Source organism: Bubalus kerabau, chromosome 8, assembly GCF_029407905.1.
Source record: "Bubalus kerabau isolate K-KA32 ecotype Philippines breed swamp buffalo chromosome 8, PCC_UOA_SB_1v2, whole genome shotgun sequence".
In the NCBI taxonomy this organism is placed as follows: domain Eukaryota; kingdom Metazoa; phylum Chordata; class Mammalia; order Artiodactyla; family Bovidae; genus Bubalus; species Bubalus kerabau.
Window position 1 is genome coordinate 65,307,322 of NC_073631.1, and position 19,993 is coordinate 65,327,314.

General features: G+C 37.4%; 1 protein-coding gene across 1 annotated transcript in view; it reads left to right on the forward strand.

The window, feature by feature from the left end:
- Positions 1 to 19,993, forward strand: part of DPY19L1 (dpy-19 like C-mannosyltransferase 1) — a 93,024-nt gene that overhangs the window by 69,284 nt on the left and 3,747 nt on the right. The window contains exons 15-21 of the mRNA XM_055590425.1: positions 2,703 to 2,774; positions 4,088 to 4,137; positions 8,528 to 8,552; positions 9,402 to 9,521; positions 10,205 to 10,379; positions 11,180 to 11,279; positions 12,651 to 12,776. Coding sequence (XP_055446400.1) covers positions 2,703 to 2,774; positions 4,088 to 4,137; positions 8,528 to 8,552; positions 9,402 to 9,521; positions 10,205 to 10,379; positions 11,180 to 11,279; positions 12,651 to 12,776 — 668 coding nt within the window. The remainder of the gene's footprint in view (positions 1 to 2,702; positions 2,775 to 4,087; positions 4,138 to 8,527; positions 8,553 to 9,401; positions 9,522 to 10,204; positions 10,380 to 11,179; positions 11,280 to 12,650; positions 12,777 to 19,993) is intronic.

Sequence of the window (19,993 nt, forward strand, 5' to 3'; positions counted from 1 at the left end):
GCAAAATTTTAACACTGGTTTTCTTTTCTTTTTTCTGGTAAAGAGGTAATCAGTGATTAACTTTATTTTGTAATTTGCGTTTTCTAAATTTTCTATAGTAGTCATATTTTAATTGAATTGTACTATTGAAAGATAGTAAAAACCAGTGAGGGAGATCTTTGCCTTTTAGATATAAAAATGGAAAGCAACAGTATTTAAAGTACAAAGACGTCAAAAGAGGAATGTTATGGCCAAAAATAAACAATGCTGGATAGACCCCATGTGTATGTACTTAACTATGTTTTTGTGTATGTACTTGGTATGAAATGAAGAGAGCAGAGAGCACCACAGCTAAATGATAAAAGATGCATTGTTTCATGAATATTATTTGAAAAATTGAACTGGGGTGGGAAATCAGGTTAAAGCTTTGTATCATATGCCAAACTTCATTTCAGTTGATGTGTTAAATATAAATGAAGCTTGAAAAATTAATTTGAGAAACATTTCTTAACTTCATATTAGTACAAAAGGCATATGAGAATGATTAATAGATTTGTCTGCGTATAACTTAAAACTGTTATATGTACAGTTTTGTACATGAAATGTTATAAAAATTAAAATCAAATGACTAACTGATGATTCTTGTGATAAATAAAATCAATGAAACTAGAGATTAATTAGTTTAGGAGAGTGTTCAAATCGAGGACCCTCACTCTTTCTCAGCAAGCGAAAGTACAGCCCCACACTCTTCCCCTACCCACCTATGCAGAAATAGGCAAAGGACGTGAACATATACAATCCATCAGGGAGGAAATGCTGATAACTGATTAAAATGTGAAATTCATTGTCTGCTTTATTTTTTCTCTGTTTCCTAGTGTTCACAATGAGTGTATGTAACTTTTATGCTTAGAATAAAATTAATAATTATGAGAAATATTAAAATAAAAGAATTTATAATTCAATAGAACAAGCATGTGCACATATCTCTCACTGTGGTTTTTTTCCTTTGCATTTGTTCTTTCTTTTTTAAATTGAGGTATTATTGTTTTACAACATTGTATTGGTTTCTGCTGTGCAACAGAGTGAATCAGCTGTATGTATATGTATATCCCCTCCCTCTAAGACCTCCCCCGACAATCCCACCCCTCTAGATCACCACAGAGCACTGAGCTGAGCTCTCTTCACTATTATAGCAGGTTCCCCACTAGCTCTCTGTTTTATACATAGTAGTGTATATATCAGAGAAGACAATGGACCCCATTCCAGTACTTTTGCCTGGAAAATCCCATGGACAGAGGAGCCTGGTAGGCTGCAGTCCATGGGGTCGCTAGAGTTGGACACAACTGAACGACTTCACTTTCATTTTTCACTTTCATGCATTGGAGAAGGAAATGGCAACCCATTCCAGTGTTCTTGCCTGGAGAGTCCCAGGGACGGGGAAGCCTGGTGGGCTGCCATCTCTGGGGTCGCACAGAGTCAGACACGACTGAAGCGACTTAGCAGCAGCAGCAGCAGCAGGAGCAGCAGCAGCAGTGTATATATGTCAATCCTAATCTCCTAACTCACCCTGCTCCTCCTTCCTCACACCCCTGTGTCCACGGGGTGTGTTCTGTACATGTTCTGTTCTGTACATCTCCATCTCTATTTCTGCTCTACAAATGGGTTCATAGGTACCATTTTTCTAGGTTGCACATATATGCATTAATATATTTGTTTTTCTCTTTCTGACTTCACGCTAGTAAACTTTTAGAATATGATGTTAAAATTGTTTAAGCTCTATTAAATTTTGTTAAGTATTTTTAACACAATTTTTTAAATACTTCCTTTTTAAAGAAAACATCAGTCTTACTACTTTTCTTATATTTATTGTTAGTTATTAGCAAATGTCTAATTTTTGAAATAATAAATAGTTATTATAAATTATCAAAATTGCTTGTCTAATACAGAATAGAAAGTGCGAAAATTGGACTAAGGAGAGAGAAATCAGAAAATGCTACTTAACTTACGTTTTGTAGAATTAAAATGTACCAGTATTTTTAATATGGTTGAATCTAGCCTTCTGTTTATAAACAAATTGAGGAAAGCATGCATAATTTCATGTAATGATAAAAGATTACTTTTGTGATGGAATGTGTTGATAACGAGCAAATCGATGCAATTTAGAAATTTCAGGCTGAGAATTGCTTGAGACTGTGATCTCAAATTATTGAGAGGTGTATAGGATTGCAATGTATAGGGCTTTTTTAGTTAAAAATTTTTTTTTTCTTGGTAGTTTTTTACGTATTACTGAAGAAAATGTAAAAATGTTTTACTTCTTTTATAAACATTGATCATTACTGTGTGTGTGTGTGTTTGTATCTGGACATCACGCTTGCGATTTTTATTCCAGATAAAATGCACAGTAAAGCTCATGCCATTCTGCTGACCCTCGTTTAATATTAGGCTCTCTAGTTAGAATAGTACTGTGCAAAAGTGAATAGTAACCTTTCTAGTTGCGTTTTACACTACAAGTGTTTGGGAACTGTATCTGTTAGTGTTTTCAACTCAGCATTTTGGGGAAGTTCATTTCTCTGGAAATGTATCTTCATTTTTATGATGAGAATCAGTGGGTAGTTTGGTGAATGCACAAGTTTCTTAACATGTTTTAAAACTCACTTGGTTCATGATTGGCAGTTTCATTTGAAATAACATTTTTCTCTAATGAAACACTCTTTGAATTTCAGACTCCCTTGAGGTATACAAAGACATTATTGCTTCCAGTTGTTCTTGTTGTGTTTATTGTAATCATTAGAAAGGTAAGTCTATCCTTTACCTTATGAATACTTTCTCATATTAAAACGTTAATAAAATAAAACATAGATTTATTGGAACACATTCTGTATTTTCTTACTAATAACCTTTGATGAATATTTATAAATCTTAAAAAATATTGTGCTAGTTACCAACATAAAGTAAACCTAAGAAAAAGACACTTACATTTTGACAGTCATGTATTTTGAAAGATAGGATCAGAGAGATCATATTGACCCACATACAATTGTTTCTGTTTATGTAAATTATTATTGACTCACTTTTAACTTTTATGTAATATTTTATTAAAATATTTAACATATGCTTTTCTAAGTCATTTGTACAGTATTCATTAACTTCTGGATAGAGTTTATTATTAATCAAAAGGAAAAATAGAATATTAACAATGTATTACTAAACTCAATGAAATAGACTCCCCACTTAGCTTTGATAATGAAATCTTAAGTCCAGATATAAATCAGGCCAAGGAAGTTCCAATCTTTAGCAAAGAGTGATATAATATTCTTTTTTTTTCTTAAGAGTTAGTGAATTTTATAACTACAAATGTTTTAAGTCAATGACTTGGGATTAGTCTGTAATTGAAAAATAAATGATAGACCCTAAAGGTTTTCTAATTCAGAGCTATTATTTCTATGTTAGTACAATGTCATGTATTTGTGGAATATTCTGTATTGTAATTATTATTCAGATCATATATTTATAATCTCTCTAAATATTTCACATACCTTATTTCAATTAGTTCTTCAGTAACATTCTAGGGTACAGATACTATTATTACCATTTTGGCAAATGCAAAATTGGAAGGTCGGAGAGGTTGTTACTGGCCTCACATCATCTCCATTAAAAAGCAAGGGAAGAGTGAGAATCAGATGGCCCCTTTACCCTCCTCTTTGGACATCATAGTTATTATTCCTGTATAGTGTATAGTTAAGTAGAGGCACTACCAAGAACCTGAACGTGGTGGAATTCACTAAAGGTGAATTAGAAGCTGAAAGGTCAGGTTTCAAGACCCTTCTTAGTTGTTGTCCACCTTCAGGAAGATCATTTAATCCTTCTGAGCCTGTTGCTCATTTATAACATGATGATAAAACCTATCTGAACAGGTTTGGTTATAGATATGCTTAAGTACTTATACAAATGTAAGATTCTGTTGTCATAACTACTATTTCTGAGTTACTTCTTATCTCCATACTTCTGTATTTTAAAGTAAATAAAAGTTTGAAAGTCTAGAAAATATGTTGCTTGAATTTTTTTTTCCAATACAGCTGTTATAAAGTGTTTAAAAATCTATTTGCAGGTTATTAGTGACATGTGGGTTGTCTTAACTAAACAACAGACACATATAAGGTAAATATGGCATTAATGACTTTATTTCCTCCAGTTTATTAAGTAGGTATTTACAGTGTATTAATTTTATAGTTATGTGTTGTGCACGCAACATTTGATAACTGATGTTTCAGTTGTTGCCATCCCCCTTCTCTGCTTTCATCCTTATTCCCTCTCTGAGCAGAGCTAAGCACATCACTTACTTGTCTCTAAGTCCCATCCAGTATGCTCTGACAGTAGCCCTACACTTATTTCTACTTGAAGGACACAGCTTTGTGCTTCAGTTTGGCAGGTAAAGCAGATTACTCTGTTGATGGTTTTAGGACCAATGGACAGCCTTTTGACAGAAGAAGAGGGAAATGTAAAAGTGGACTCATACCTCACTTTTTACATAAAATAAATTCTAGATAGATCAAAGATTTAAATACAGAGAAAAATGAAACTCCCAAATAAACCAAGAGTTTATTATAATGTTAGAGTTAGAGGCCTTGTTAAGAATGGCATAAAACCGATAAGCTAGAAGGAAAGGTTGATATGTTTGAACAGATAAATTCTATGGTAAAATACCATAAGCACTATTCAAAGCAGATACAACTTGGGGGAAATATTTGCAGATCATAACAAGGTAATAATGACCATCACACATAAAGAACTTCTATAAATTAACAAGAAAAATGCTAAAAACCCATTTGAAAAATGAGTGAAAGGTACACACAGGCAGCTGAGAAAACACATTCCCGTTTTCGCTTTCCCACTACACTCATGTCCCACGAATCTCTTTTGTGCTCTTTGACCATGAAAATCGGTTTCCTGCCCTTGCAGTGGTTGTGCCCTAAGCCCGTAATTGTGCCCCCTGCTTCCCACAGCCTGTCTTGGCATGACTCACTTCTCTAATCTTTGCCTAAATGTCACCTCCTGTAAGAAGCCTTTCCTGCCTATCATCTCTGAGTAGATCCCTTGTCTCCTTGCTTGTTATTCTCTGCCATCACACCCTTTTTCTTTCTCTCAGCATTTTTTACCATGTGTTTACAAACTGCAGTGTTGTTGCCTGTATCTCCTGAAAGGGGGGATGGCCATTTCTGTTCAATTCAGCAGTTTATATGCAGTGCCTGGCATATGAAGAAAGAATAGTAGTTGAGTGATAAAGGCTTATGCATGAGTAAATAGATACATGAAAAAAATGCTCAGTCCCATGATAATCTGGAAACCTTTTTACTTGCCAGGTTTGTAAAAATTAATAACCCAGTGCTTGCAAGGGTGGTAGGGCAGTAAAGCAAAACATATGGTGGGCCTGTCCTTTAACCCAGCAGTTTCACCGGTGCAAATGTGTCCCCTAAAAACACTCTTCGAAATGCAGAGGTGATGGTACAGAGATGCCCATTGTGGTGGTGTGTATAATGTGAAAGTGAAAACAGCCAAAGGGTTCAGTAGTACAGGATTGGTTTAATTATGAGCCAGTCAGAAAGTAGAATTCTTTATGGATATTTCATCATACATCTTTGAATTAAAAATTATAAAACATATAAAGGATGATTATACTTTTATTTTAAATATGAAGATTTTATATATTTATTTGTACATAGGGATGTGGAAAGATAAAACTTATAATTATTAGTAGGGGTAGGATTAGAGGATGGAGTAAAGGAAGTTTTAATTCTAGTTTCATTCTTTTGTGGGTTTTTTTGGGGGCAGTAGAGATTGTTGAATTTGTGTGTCTGTATATTTTCTTTTATAACACAACCTTATATATTGTTCTTTAACCTCTGCAGTGATAAATTATTGCATGCACTCTGGTTCTCATTTAGAAGCAATTTATTGTAACTGTACCCTTGCTTCTACCCTACACCTTTGAGGGCTGGGGAAAAGGAAAAAGCTTCTAGTACATAAAGCCAAAATTTATTTTCGATTGAGATGAAAATTTTTTAACAGCTCAGAAAAGGCCTAAAGGTTATAACTATAGTATGCATCTGGAAGAGAAAGGTGGAACTTTTCACAGAAACAAGAGAGTCTTTTCAGTAATAACTCAACTATAGAAATAATTATAGAAAAACACTGAGCTTCATGGGGCTCTCAATCTAGGTAGGATCAGAGCTTTTTGGAAAGGAGAAAGGCACATTGACATTTCATTTTGCATTAAGTACCAAAGTCATATGCCAATATAAAAAGGGGAGGGGTAGGATACACATTTTAATTCTCAAGATGTGAGCACGAGTGTCTCCTTTATTCAGGGACCTAGGGGTTAAAGGAGGATAAAGGCAGCATGATGAGGTAGAAAATGTATTGATTCTGAAACCAGTCAATATATAGACCTGGCTTTGCTGCTTACTAGCTCTGTGACTTGCTTTCCTTAGCTGTCAGTTGGGATAATAAATAGTTGTAAGATCAGAGTTAATGTAATGGTCATATTAATGGTCATATTAACATTAATGTAATGGTCATATTAACATTCTAGGTGCTTAATAAATGGTAATGGATAATTTGTACTTGGAACAAAAGAAGAATAAAGGAGGACCCATTCACTTCCTTCATTTGCCTAATATATTTACTCTTTGCTAGTACATCAGTATTTTTGAAACCAAATCGTCCAATCAGATACTATGCTACCCAGATTACCTAGATTAGGGGTTAATTGAATCATTTGTTCATTCATTCAAAAAAAAAAAAAGGATTGAACTGTATTTGCTAGGCATTGTTCTAGGTCTTGAAATATTTCAGTGTTTAGCACAGAGAAGGCATGTGTTATCGAGTTGTCTATTTGTATCTCTGATCCAGACTTCTCCCTTGAACTTAAGATTTATACATAGACTCAGTGTTTGTCATCCCTATTTGGGTGTCTGGTGAGAATCTCAAATTCTGTGAACGCAGTACTGAGCCTCTGAATGTGCTTCCCTGTCAGCACACTTCTGCTGGATCTTCTTCAGCTCATTTTCCTTCTGGCTCCTTCTTCTCTAATCATGCCGTCTTTACTGTCAGCCTGCCAAGGAGCCGGCTGCCATGAGTGAGTGAGTGAGTGAAGTCGCTCAGTCATGTCCGACTCTTCGCGACCCCATGCACCATGGCCCGCCAGGCTCCTCTGTCCATGGGATTCTCCAGGCAAGAAGACTGGAGTGGGTTGCCATTTCCTTCTCTGCTACCATGGGGCTTTGTCATGTTTGTTCTCTCTGCCTGAAGTGCTCTTCCACCGGGGATCCTCAGGTTCCAATTCTCAGGTCCTCAAGGCTCTGCTCAGAGTTCACTCAGTTGGTGACCACACAGATTAATTTATACCACCCTGGACATCCAGTACTTCCTGCATCTTTTCCCTGGTTTCCTTTTTTCTGCACGGTATTTATTGCCATGTAATGTTTGCTTATTTGTTTCTGTTTGTCTCCTTCGACTTATATATAAACTCTGGGGCACAGTTCCCCCCCCCACCCCATCTTATTTACTGCTGTGTCTTCAGTGTTCAGTGAAATTGAGTGAATGGATGGATTTGTACCCTGTCCTCCTGAAGGGTTCATTTCAGTAGGGGGAATCAGAGGATACTCAAGTAAACCTATAAGTGAACATTTTATTTTCTATGAGAAGATAAAACAGGGAAATGGAGTGTGAGTGATCAAGGTGGGAGGCACTGAATATGGGAGTCAAAGGAGCTGTCTGATGTTCTAAGGCGTAAAATGAGTCTAGTGTGACGGAGCACAGTTGGTCAAGAGGGAACACGGTAGAAGGTGAACTTTAGATGGGGACCATCTAAAGAAAACTATGTGTAATTACCAAAAAAAAAAAAAGCAAACCCACAACCAACTAGAAAGTCTTACGAATGGCATATCTGGATTCCCGTTTTTGAAATTTGCTCTCAGTGTTGTGATGAGACTCAACACAGGGTTGGGGTGCTGGGAAGGGGACCAGAGTGAGATGTGGGGGGATGGGCCTATAAAGATGTATCCTTTCTTAGGAAATTAAAACCATCAAGCAAAATTAAAGGTGGCATTTTGTGACTATTTTTTGTTTCAGAACTGCTGCTGTGAAAAAGTCTTGTGTGTGGCTTCCTATATTGTCTCTGTGGCAGTTATAGTTTATGTGGGAGCCGAGGGACCGCTGGGGACAGGAAGTAGGGCTATGGGACTGTGAGGGCTTTCAGAGTTTCTTTCCACTCCCTGCTTTGTCAGGATATTACTTGTGAGGTATGTGATACATGGCAGCCAGCAGGTGTTGTTGGCCTAAAAATACCCATGTAGTCAGATATGTGGGATGTGCAAAATAAATTGTTTTAAAAGACTGTGGCGTCAGTTTGGTTTATAACTTTTAGTTCTTTTGGTTTACATGTATGTGTCCTGAGGGAATATTATAGAAGTTGTAAAACTCATACTTGTCAGGTAAAAATGCACATGATTGAAGTGATTCAATGGTAGTATTTCTTTTTCCATTTCAGAAAACACCAGTTTGATCATGGAGAGGTAAAGACTTAATATTACCAAAGTGTGCCTTGTTTTAATGTTTGTATATATTTGGACTTTTCTTTCTATTCATTTTCTCACTTTATTGGTAGGTCACTAATCATCTTCAAAATAGGCCTGTATGCATTTTTATGAGAATACTGCAAATATGACCATTCATTTGTTAAAGTAGGTAGCTAGGAAACTCACTTGGTCTGTTCTGATCATCATCAAGGTAATAGCAGTTCACTGCTGGGGTCCATTTAGGCACTGTTGCAGAGCATCTTTGACATGATTGGAGATCATTTTCCTCTGCTCACCTTGCCCAGAGGCCTCAGAGATGTGACTGGCTGCTGTTCCCATTTCCTGGTGATTCAGCCTGTTTCTTTTTAAATAAGGTATCATTGACATATAATGCTAGTTTCAGGTGTACAGCATACTGATTTGAATTTGCATACCTTGTGGATTGATCACCACAGTAAATCTAGTTAAAATTGTTACTATACATAGTTACTAAAATTTTTTTCTTGTGATGAAGACGTTTAGGATCCTCTTTCTTAGCAACGGCATGGTGACTATAGTTGATGATACTGTATTTCATATTTCCACCTGGTTCCGAAGTGTGGGCTTTATTAACCCCAGACTTGATTCTGAGTGGAATTATAGGTCCACTTGCCTTAAGGATTTTATAATTGTAGCCCTCTAATAAAATGGAGAAGTTTGAAAGTGAATTTTAAGACTTGTTTATTTCAGAAATCAAAATATTGTTTCTAAGAAAAAGTACTCTTTTCTAGTATATTCACCAATTTAACAATATCTTCTTAAACTTCACGAATATTAGGAGTAAAAAATATGTTCTCTGTCTTTCAGCTGGTTTATCATGCATTGCAACTGCTAGCATATACAGTCCTTGGTGTTTTAATTATGAGACTAAAGCTCTTCTTGACACCACACATGTGTGTTATGGCTTCCTTGATCTGCTCAAGACAGGTGAGATGATTGTTATGTCAGTATTATAGCTGCTGTAATAATTTTACCCCAGCCTTTGTTATTAAGTGGCTCTAAAATAATATTGAATTGCCCGAAGTTCTTTAAATTGTTATAATTAAAGTTCTTCATGGTTTTGTTATAATCTTTCCAAAGGTTAAGGGCCACAGCAGATCATTTATCCTTTTAACTTCTAAAATGGTCCTAGGCGTACAACAAACACTCATTCAGTGCGGGCTAAATTCATGAATGGTAACTATGTAGATATTGACAGAAAGCAGTGATCGCACAGGGGCCCACACTCAGAAGGACTCTGCACCTAGATTGATGCATTGCTATTTCGCTGCTTTGAACTTCTTAAAAATCGTCAGTCAAGGAACCCATGTTTTTATTTTGCACTGAGTTTGGCAAATTATTTAGGTAGGCCTGACCTTACTGGAACCTAGAAGTAGAGAGAGCAAATTAAGAGAAGAATTTCTTAAACCATGTCCCACCTATATAAAGCTAATGGTAGAATTCTTTCGACCCCTCAGGTTATTGTTTCTGGAACTTTTCCTTCGAACTATTAGTCCTGTATCTGGGATGCTAGCAGAGACTGTATTCTTCTCTGGGAAGAACTTTTGCTTATTTCAGGATGTAGGCTGCTTGTACTAACCATTGTCAATGTGTCCTTTATTTGATTTCAGCTATTTGGATGGCTCTTTTGCAAAGTGCATCCTGGTGCTGTTGTTTTTGCTGTGTTAGCAGCAATGTCAATACAAGGTTCTGCAAATTTACAAACCCAGTGGAATATTGTAGGGGAATTCAGCAATTTGCCACAAGAAGAACTTATAGAATGGATTAAATATAGTACTAAACCGGGTAAAAAGAAGTCTTATTATTTAGCTGTGGTTTTCCCTATGGTTTTATATACAAGCGCACAATCTTCAACTCAGTTACTTCCAGTGGTTTTAATCTTTCTAAGAAACCCTGTTTCTTGATTATCCAGAAAGAGAGAGATGTTAATCTTGCTTATGAAATTTGCTAAAGAAATGTTGTAAGTATTTTCTTAATAATTTATTTCTCTGTTTTCCATAAATCCTAATTTTTTAAAAATATATCCAAAGTTTTGCATGCCACAGTTTAAAATGATTTATGGTATGCTTATTTTCCTGATTAATTTTTAATCTGAGTCCTTCACATTCCTTCTTGAAATGAACTCAAGGAATATGATACTTGATTCATGTATCCAAAGGGAACTTTTTGTTGTCATCAGGGAGGCCCTGCGTGCTGCAATTCATGGGGTCGCAAAGAGTCAGACATGACTGAGCAACTGAACTGAATATTAAATCATCATTCAGAATTCCTTGGTGCTGTAAAACTTCTCTAGTCAATGTGTTACTTCTTCTAAGAATCAGGAAAAGACACTAAAAACAAACAACTGAAAGAAACAGAGATCTTCAGTGATGAGGCTTTGTCTTTCAAGGAAAATATTTTATCCAGACTTGGTTGCTGACCACCATTTTATCAGCTACCCAATTCATTCTGGTTCTGTTACTGAATCTTTATGTCACAATTCAGGCCTCAGCTTTTTTACCTGGGAAGTAACTGAGCTGACCGGAGGGGGACTCCTTGTCACGTCCCCCAGGTGTCTTCCTAAGACCTTCGTTCCTGCTTTGCAGATGCTGTGTTTGCGGGTGCCATGCCCACAATGGCAAGTGTTAAACTCTCCGCACTTCGGCCGGTTGTGAATCATCCACATTATGAAGATGCGGGTTTAAGGTTAGTACACAATTATCACATTGTTGACAACAAGTTTTTCATACAAATAGAAAATGAGTGAGGGAACCAGCAGCATAACAAGAAGTGTTTCAAAAAGGATATGGTGAATTGGAGTATATAGAGGCTGGGGACAAAGAATACTGAGATAACATGGTTAAGTTCAGTGCAAACTGTTAAGGCCCCATAGGGCAATAAAGCTGCAGTCTTTGGGGTTCTCGTCTCTCCTTGGCAGCATAAAGAAATCACACAGTGTCTGTGTTTTACAGGGCTCCAAAACACCCAGGTCCTTATTAGTTATCATCACCTTTAAGTTCCTCCAGAAAATTCATTAGCCTATAGTTTTTATTAAGGTTTTCTCATAGGATATTTTTCTTGAATTCTGAGGAGTCAGTTGAAATGGAATCTAATTCAAGGAGAGGTTTTATTTTTTATTCTCTAATTTTCACCAATATAGCCCTACTGGAATGATCATGTTTTTTTTTTTCTACTATTTTTTCATCAGTTAGAATGTTGTGTTCTCTTTGAAAATGTTTGTCGCTCAGTCATGTCCAACTGTTTGTGACCCCATGGACTGTAGCCCACTAGGCTCCTCTGTCCATGGAATTCTCCAGGCAAGAATATTGAAGTGGGTTGCCATTTCCTTCTCCAGGGGATCTTCCCAACCCGGGGATTGAACCTGGGTCTCCCAACATTGCAGGCAGATTCTTTACTGTCTGAGCCACCAGGGAAGCCCATGTTCTCTCTTAAAAGGAAAAAGATTAAATTTTCATTTAATTTCTAGGTTGGTCAGCTAGTCATTTCCTAAGTGATTGGTGATCTTATTAATATTTTATGTAACAGTTGGCCATACCTTTTATAAATAAAAAGCTTTATCATTAAAAAATCAATTTTACCAAACTAATTTCTGAAGCAATTGTGTTGAATAAACTTAGTTTTTTGTTTTAATTAGGAATAAAATGGAGAGCCATTTAATACTAATTGTTGGTTATCAAAGTTAGGACTGTCGTACCTTTAAAGTTAACAACAAACCTTTAAAGTAGTCCTGTAGTTGTCTTTGTGTAGCTCATACTCTTATCTGTGATAGAGTGATGGAAAATTTAAAACAAGCAATCAAACAAACCAAAAGACCAAGTTTGGCGATGAAAAGATTCATTAAACTGAACTTTTTCTCTCAGGACTCTTGTGCTACTTGTGCCTTTTTTGGTTGACCTCCCCAATGCCCCTGAGCCAGGAGCTCTTGTGAAGCATGTCCTCTTGACCTGATTTTTCTATAGAGTCTTTCTTGTAGTTCCATTCAGTACTTCTGTCCAAATAGGTTGATTGCATTCTTTTGATCTTGAAAATCTTCTGCCCAATTATTTTTCTTTACAGAGCCAGAACGAAAATAGTATATTCGATGTATAGTCGGAAAGCAGCTGAAGAAGTGAAGCGAGAACTGATAAAGTTACAAGTGAATTACTACATTCTGGAAGAATCGTGGTGTATAAGAAGATCCAAGTGAGTACTCAGCAACAGTACTTTATATTCATAAGACATTAAAGTTAATTCAGTCTCATGGCAAGTGCTTTACTAGTCGTATGTGTGAAAGCCAAAAAACCTTTCTGATAATTATTTGGAGTTTTTTTCTTTTCAAATCATTATAAATATCTTTTTAATTTGTAATGATTTGCATGTGCACATTACCTTTGTATGTGCACTTATTGATAATTTCCCAAATTGTTCATACTTGCCTTTGGTGTTTTTTTTTAAAAAACTCTAAAGTTGGATGTATTTTCTTTCAAAAGACTTGTAGAGTTGAAACCAAGTAGTGGAGAGTCTCACTGTAATGAAGTCCAGCAGCTTTATCCATGCCACATCTCTATAACATATATCCTGGGATAGAGGGGCCCCTCTCCCAAATTCACCTTAGAGCAGGGATCCCCCAACATCTGGGTCTAATGCCTGATGATCTGAGCTGGAGCTTTGTAATAATAGAAATAAAGTGCACAGTAAGTATAATGCACTTGAATCATCCTAAAACCCTTCTCTGCCCTGCTTCTGTGGAACAATTATCTTCCGTGAAACTGGTCCCTGGTGCCAAAAAGGTTGGGGAACTTCTGACTTAGAGTGAAGCTTCTATCTTATTGTTTGTATCTTATGTGAGTGGGAAAATGATTAACATTACAGCAACCCCTATTCTCCTGGGTTTATATTTTAAATTTTTTCTATTTCCACAGAGAAGTTCACTAAGCAGATTAGAGCAATAAGAGTTGGTAAGATTTTAAAAGCAAATGTGAATTTTAAAGTAGACTATTTAGAAATGTTGCACTTGGGTGAAGTGAAGTCGCTCAGTCATGTCCAACTCTTTGCGACCCCATGGACTGTAGCCTACCAGGCTTCTCAGACCATGGGATTTTCCAGGCAAGAGTACTGGAGTGGGTTGCCATTTCCTTCTCCAGGGGATCTTCCTGACCCAGGGATCGAACTGAGGTCTCCTGCATAGTAGACAGACGCTTTACCCTCTGAGCCACCAGGGAAGCCGATAGCAAATGATAGCTTGCTATTAAAATACTGAAGCATCATCCCATAAGGAATATAGAAGTAGTTTTTATCAGAAATCAAGGATATTTTATGGAACACTATTATTTTTTTTTTAATTTTCATTACTCTTTAAACAGAAATCTTCAGGAGATCGCTATATCTGTGGCTTAATCAGTCTCATTCACCATGTATTTCAGTGATACACTAAGGTGTTAAGATAAAATAATTAAATATTGACTCAGGAGTAAAAATAGTTCTGAGGCAGTATCTATCAAGTATTGCCCACAAGGAAACTCAAATAATTGTTTATTGTTGAATGATTTTCCAGTGAGTATGTCCCAAGTGACTGGAATTTAATCAAGAGCTACAGAAAATGTTACTGAATCATAATTGAGAAAATGATCCACGTCTTTATGAACATAAGGATATGTATGAAACTTATATACATAACCTTTAACTTTGTTATATAAATTTAGGACAAAAAGTTGTAAGCATCTCTCATAACAATTTGATGAAGACATTGTAATAAATGAATGTTGGCCTGACGTTTACAATCAGGACTCAGTTTCTTGGCAGACTTCTGCCAGCATTGGGGTCTTTACTGTCTCAGGGTTTACTATCTGACACAGTGATGCCAACCTGAAACACCTGTAAGTTACTGGAACATAAAAATTGTTTTGAGAGCTCTCTTCCCCAAGCAAATGATGAACCTTGATTCAAGAGTCTTCATTTTTCCCTAGACCCATGCATATTTGAATATGTGAAAATTGCAGAGGCTGGCATTCTTTATTCTAAGATGTTGATGGAGCTCCTTGGATTTGCATAATTGTAGTAGTCTCATGTTCTGATGGGCAGAGCACTGGTTTTTGTACATAAGAAAGGATCAAAAGACAATTTTAGGAAGTATGGCAATAAATCTTGCACACTGCACAAAGTCAGCAGTGAATTAACTGGCTTCTGATCCTCTTCATTTGGAGCTCACCTCCAGGGACAAGGCTGAGAGTTGGGTGGGGTGGAGGTTTGTGCTGGGTTTCCCCTGCTGCACTGATTGCCCTTGTCGTGTTTGGGCAGCAGGAGTGGAGAGAGAGGAAAAAGAGGAAGTGGCTTCCTCTTATCTGGTTCCCCCTCAGTAACAACACTCTCCATCTTCTACGGGATTATAAGTCTCAGGAAGTCTTAGGCAGGTGCACTGTGCTCAAAGCTTGAAACAAAACACAGCTGTGCTCTCTGTTCTGACAGAGAAGCAAATGGAGGGCTCAGAAGAGGAAGGGGAAGAAGGACTAATATTCAGTACCCTTACTTTCACAGTAGGAAGAACTGAGTTTCTGGCCAGAGCTGTCAACCAGAACTGGAACCTTCCTTACTGCTTTGGCCCTCACTCTCCAATTCTGTCATGCCAGCCTAAGACAGTTGTATGTGATCGGAAAAGAAAAATATGCCCGAACAGGGGGAGCAAATGGGGAACTAGTATAGGAGAAGACAAAGAAGAGGCACTAATCCAACTGGAGCTTAAACTGATATCTGCCACGGTGGGCACTATATATGTGCTCTCATTTACAGAGTGGCTTAATTTTGTGCTTGATTATTCTTGAAATACTTGATACCCTGTGTTCAAATACAAGTAGGAAAATATACTCAAATACAAGTTATAGATTCAGTTTTTAATTAGCTCCCTTTTTATTCTCAATTCTCTGCTCCTTCTCATTAATTCCCATAATAGAGTTGACATAAAAGTAAAATACATTAATTCAGAAGAAAATTATTGAGATTTTCACTAATGCTGTTTTAAAGACATAGCTGACTGGCCTCAGGAAACTTTAGAAAACTCAGACAAGGACTAAAAGATGTTATACTTAGAGCTCACAAAGGCGGCTCTTTGTCTCGTCTTTTCCTGAAAGCAGTTGAACTCAGTAGCTGGTGCTTCATGTGTGTTTCACTCTCTACTGTCACTGGCCTGCGGTATAGTAACAGTTTGGCCTTGGTATGTGTGAGGAAATTAAAGGATAGAAAACCCAAGCCCAGTCATATCTTCATAGGTTAATAGAATCTCCTATCAGTGAGGGTGTGAAGAAAAGTGTGCACTGAACACTCTTTTGTGGGAACACTCACTGGTAGTACCTTTTTGGAAGATAATTTGATAGATGCATAGTGAAAATTGAATAGCGTTTTGACATGGTGATAGCACTGCTTCTAAAAACTTAGCTTATAGAAAGATAAAGGCGCAAAATTATTTATATCAGCATTGTTTTATAATGACAAAAATGAGAAACAATTAAGATATCTGTCCATGAAAGAGTGATTAAATAATACATAAAAGTACTACACCTATGAAAAAGAATAAGGTAGGTCTTCATGAAATGGGACAGTGACCACTTTCTATTGCTAAGTGAGGAGTCCCAGGTTAATCTCAGTTTTGTAAAAGCACCCCGGGAGCACCTGTGAATATAAATGTCTGTGCCCATGTTTTTGTGTGCTTATATGTCTGAACATGAATAAAAAAGGTCGAGCAGAATGCATGCTGGATTGTTTACAGAAGCACCTCTGAGGAAGGGCATTGGAGGTGACAGTGGCTTCTACTTATTTTTTTTGATAGGTTCATATTTTGACATCTTTTAAGTGAAGGTTCCCTTTAAATTAAAGATGTTATGGAAAAGGAGAAAGCATGTGCATTCCTGTCTAGTGCTTGCCTCGTGCTAAATAGCAGGGTCATGGGGCTGCCCTTGGGAATTAAAGGGACTTGTTGGAAATGGTGTTTTCTCTTACAAAGAAAAGTGAAGCAGCTATGACAAAACACAAGTTGTCAAATCTCTGTAATTTTTCCGTATTTTTTTCTGTTTTTTAACATTTTAAAAATGTAAAATTTGTGAAATCCCTTTCACTTTTTTTGTTTTTAATTGATATTTGGAAGAGTCCAGGCCAGTTGTCTTGCAAGAATGTCCCACATTTGAATTTGTCTAACTTATTCAGCATTATTAGATTCAGTCTGGCAAAATTTGGCAAGAACACTGCATAGATGGTGTTGTGTACTTTCCATTATGTTACTTTTGGAGATACCTGTCACTTTGTTCTGTTATTGCTGATGGTAAGTTTGATAACTTGATTAAAGAATGTCCCAGCTCTCGCCATTTTAAGGAGACAGATGTCCTTTATAATCAAACCTTTCACCAGGTAGTTCTTGCATCCACTCAACCACTTCTTACACTTTCCTGAATCAGTTATTATTACTACATTGGTGATTATAAAACCAGTAATATAATAGATTTGAAAATAATATATCAGTTACTGTTTAGTGGAGGTAAGAATGGTTTTGGTAAATAATAAAGGGTCACCTTGTGTCTCCACGTCAGTTCAGTTCAGTTTAGTCACTCAGTCGTGTCTGACTCTGCGACACCATGGACTGCAGCACGCCAGGCCTCCCTGTCCATCACCAACTGCCGGAGTCTACTCAAACTCGTGTCCATTGAGTCAGTGATGCCATCCAACCATCTCATCCCCTTCTTCACCTGCCCTCAATCTTTCCCAGCATCAGGGTTTTTTCAAATGAGTCAGCTCTTCACATCAGGTGGCCAAAGTATTGGAGTTTCAGCTTCAACATCAGTCTTTCCAATGAACACCCAGAGTGATCTTCTTTAGGATGGACTGGTTGGATCTCTTTGTAGTCCAAGGGACTCTCAAGAGTCTTCTCCAACACTACAGTTCAAAAGCATCAATTCTTCTGTGCTCAGCTTTCTTCACATCCAACCCTCACATCCATACATGACCACTGGAAAAACCATAGCCTTGACTAGACCGACCTTTGTTGGCAAAGTAATGTCTCTGCTTTTGAATATGCTATCTAGGTTGGTCATAACTTTCCTTCCAAGGAGTAAGCGTCTTTTAATTTCCTGGCTGCAGTCACCATCTGCAGTGATTTTGGAGCCCCCCAAAAATAAAGTCAGCCACTGTTTCCACTGTTTCCCCATCTATTTGCCATGAAGTGATGGGACCAGATGCCATGATCTTAGTTTTCTGAATGTTGAGCTTTAAGCCAACTTTTTCACTCTCCTCTTTCATTTTCATTGAGAGGCTCTTTATTTCTTCTTCACTTTCTGCCATAAGGGTGGTGTCTTCTGCATATCTGAGGTTATTGATATTTCTCCCGGCAATCTTGATTCCAGCTTGTGCTTCCTCCAGCCCAGCATTTCTCATGATGTACTCTGCATATAAGTTAAATAAGCAGGGTGACAATATACAGTCTTGACATACTTGTTTTCCTATTTGGAACCAGTCTGTTGTTCCATGTCCAGTTCCAACTGTTGCTTCCTGACCTACATACAGATTTCTCAAGAGGCAGGTCAGGTGGTCTGGTATTCCCATCTCTTTCATGTCACATTTTGATAATTCTCAAAAATATTTAACTTTTTTCATTTTTATATCTATCATGGTGATCTGTGACCAGTGATCTTTGCTGTTACTATTGTAATTGTTTTGGGGCACCTTGTACTATACCCATGTAAGATGGCAAACTTGATGGGTGAATGTTGTGTGTGTCCTGACTGTTCCACCAACCAGCTGTTCCCCTCTCTCTCTCCTTCTCCTTGGGCCTCACTATTCTGTGAAACATAGGCCAATTAATAATTTTTCAGTGGCTTCTAAGTGTTCAAGTGAAAGGAAGAGCTGCCTGTCTCTCACTTTGAAACAAAAGTTATAAATGACTAAATTTAGTAAGGAAGGCATATCAAAGGCCAAGATGGGTCAAAAGCTAGGCCTCTAGTGCCAAACAGTTAGCCACATAGTGAATACAAAGGAAATGTTCTTGAAAGAAAAGTGCTATGCCAGTTAATACATGAATTATAAGAAAGTGAAACACCCTTATTGCTAATATGGAGAAAGTTTTAGTGGTCTGGATGAAAGATCAAACCAGCCACAACATCCCTTTAAGCCAAAGACTAATTTAGAGCAAGGCCATAACTCGCTTTAGTTTTGTAAAGGTTGAGAAGGTGAGGAAGCCACAGTGGTAAAGTTTGAAACCAGCAGAGGTTGGTTCATGAGGTTTAAAGAAAAAAGTCATCTCCATAATATCAGAGTACAAGGTGAAGCAGCCAGTGCTGATGTAGAAGCTGCAGCAAATTATCCAGGTCTAGCTGAAATCATTATTGAAGGTGGCTACACTAAGCAACAGATTTTCAATGATGAAACAGCCTTCTATTGGAAGAAGATGCCATCTAGGACTTGCATAGCTAGAGAGGACAAGTCAATACCTGGCTTCAAATCTTCCAAGAACAGGCTGTCTCTCTTCAGTTAGTTCAGTTGCTCAGTTGTGTCCAGTTCTTTGCAACCCCATGGACTGTAGCATGCCATGCTTCTCTGTCCATAACCAACTCCTGGAGCTTGATCTCTCTTATTAGAGGCTAAAGCAGGTGACTTGAAGCTGAAGCCAGTGCTCCATTTATCATTCTGAAAACCCTAGGGCCCTACTGAATTATGATAAACCTACTTCGCCTGAGCTCCAAGCCTGGATGACAGCACAACTGTTTACAATATGGTTTCTGACTATGATAAGCTGTTGAGACCTGCTTGGGGAAAAAAAGATTCATTTCAAAATATAACTGCTCATTGACAATGCACCCGGTCACCCCAAAGCTCGAATGAATGTACAATGAGATTAATGTTGTTTTCATGCCTTCTAACACAGCATCCATTCTGCAGCCCCACAGTTCAAGTAATTTCCCTTTCAATGTCTTATAATTTAAGAAATACACTTTGTAAGGGTATAGCTGCCATAGCCAGTATTCTTCTGTTGGATCTGGACAAAGTCAATCGAAAACCATTTTGGGAAGGATTCACCCGTCTAGATACCATTAAGGGCATTTGTGATTTCTGGGAAGAGGTCAAAGTCTCAGAGTTAGCAGGACCTTGGGAGAAGCTGACTCCACCCCTCCTGCTTGACTTTGAGGGGTTCAAGACTGCGGTGGAGTAAGGGACTGCAGATGTGGTGCAAGTAGCAAGACAGTTAGCTTTAGAAGTGGAGCCTGAAGATGTAACTGAATTGTTACCATCTCATGATGAAACTAGCAGATAAGAAGTTACTTCTTATGGATGAGCACAGAAAGTGGTTTTTTGAGATGGACTCTACTCCTGGTGAAGATGCTGTGAAGATTGTTAAAATAACAACAAAGGATTTAGAATATTACATACATTTAGTTGATAAAGCA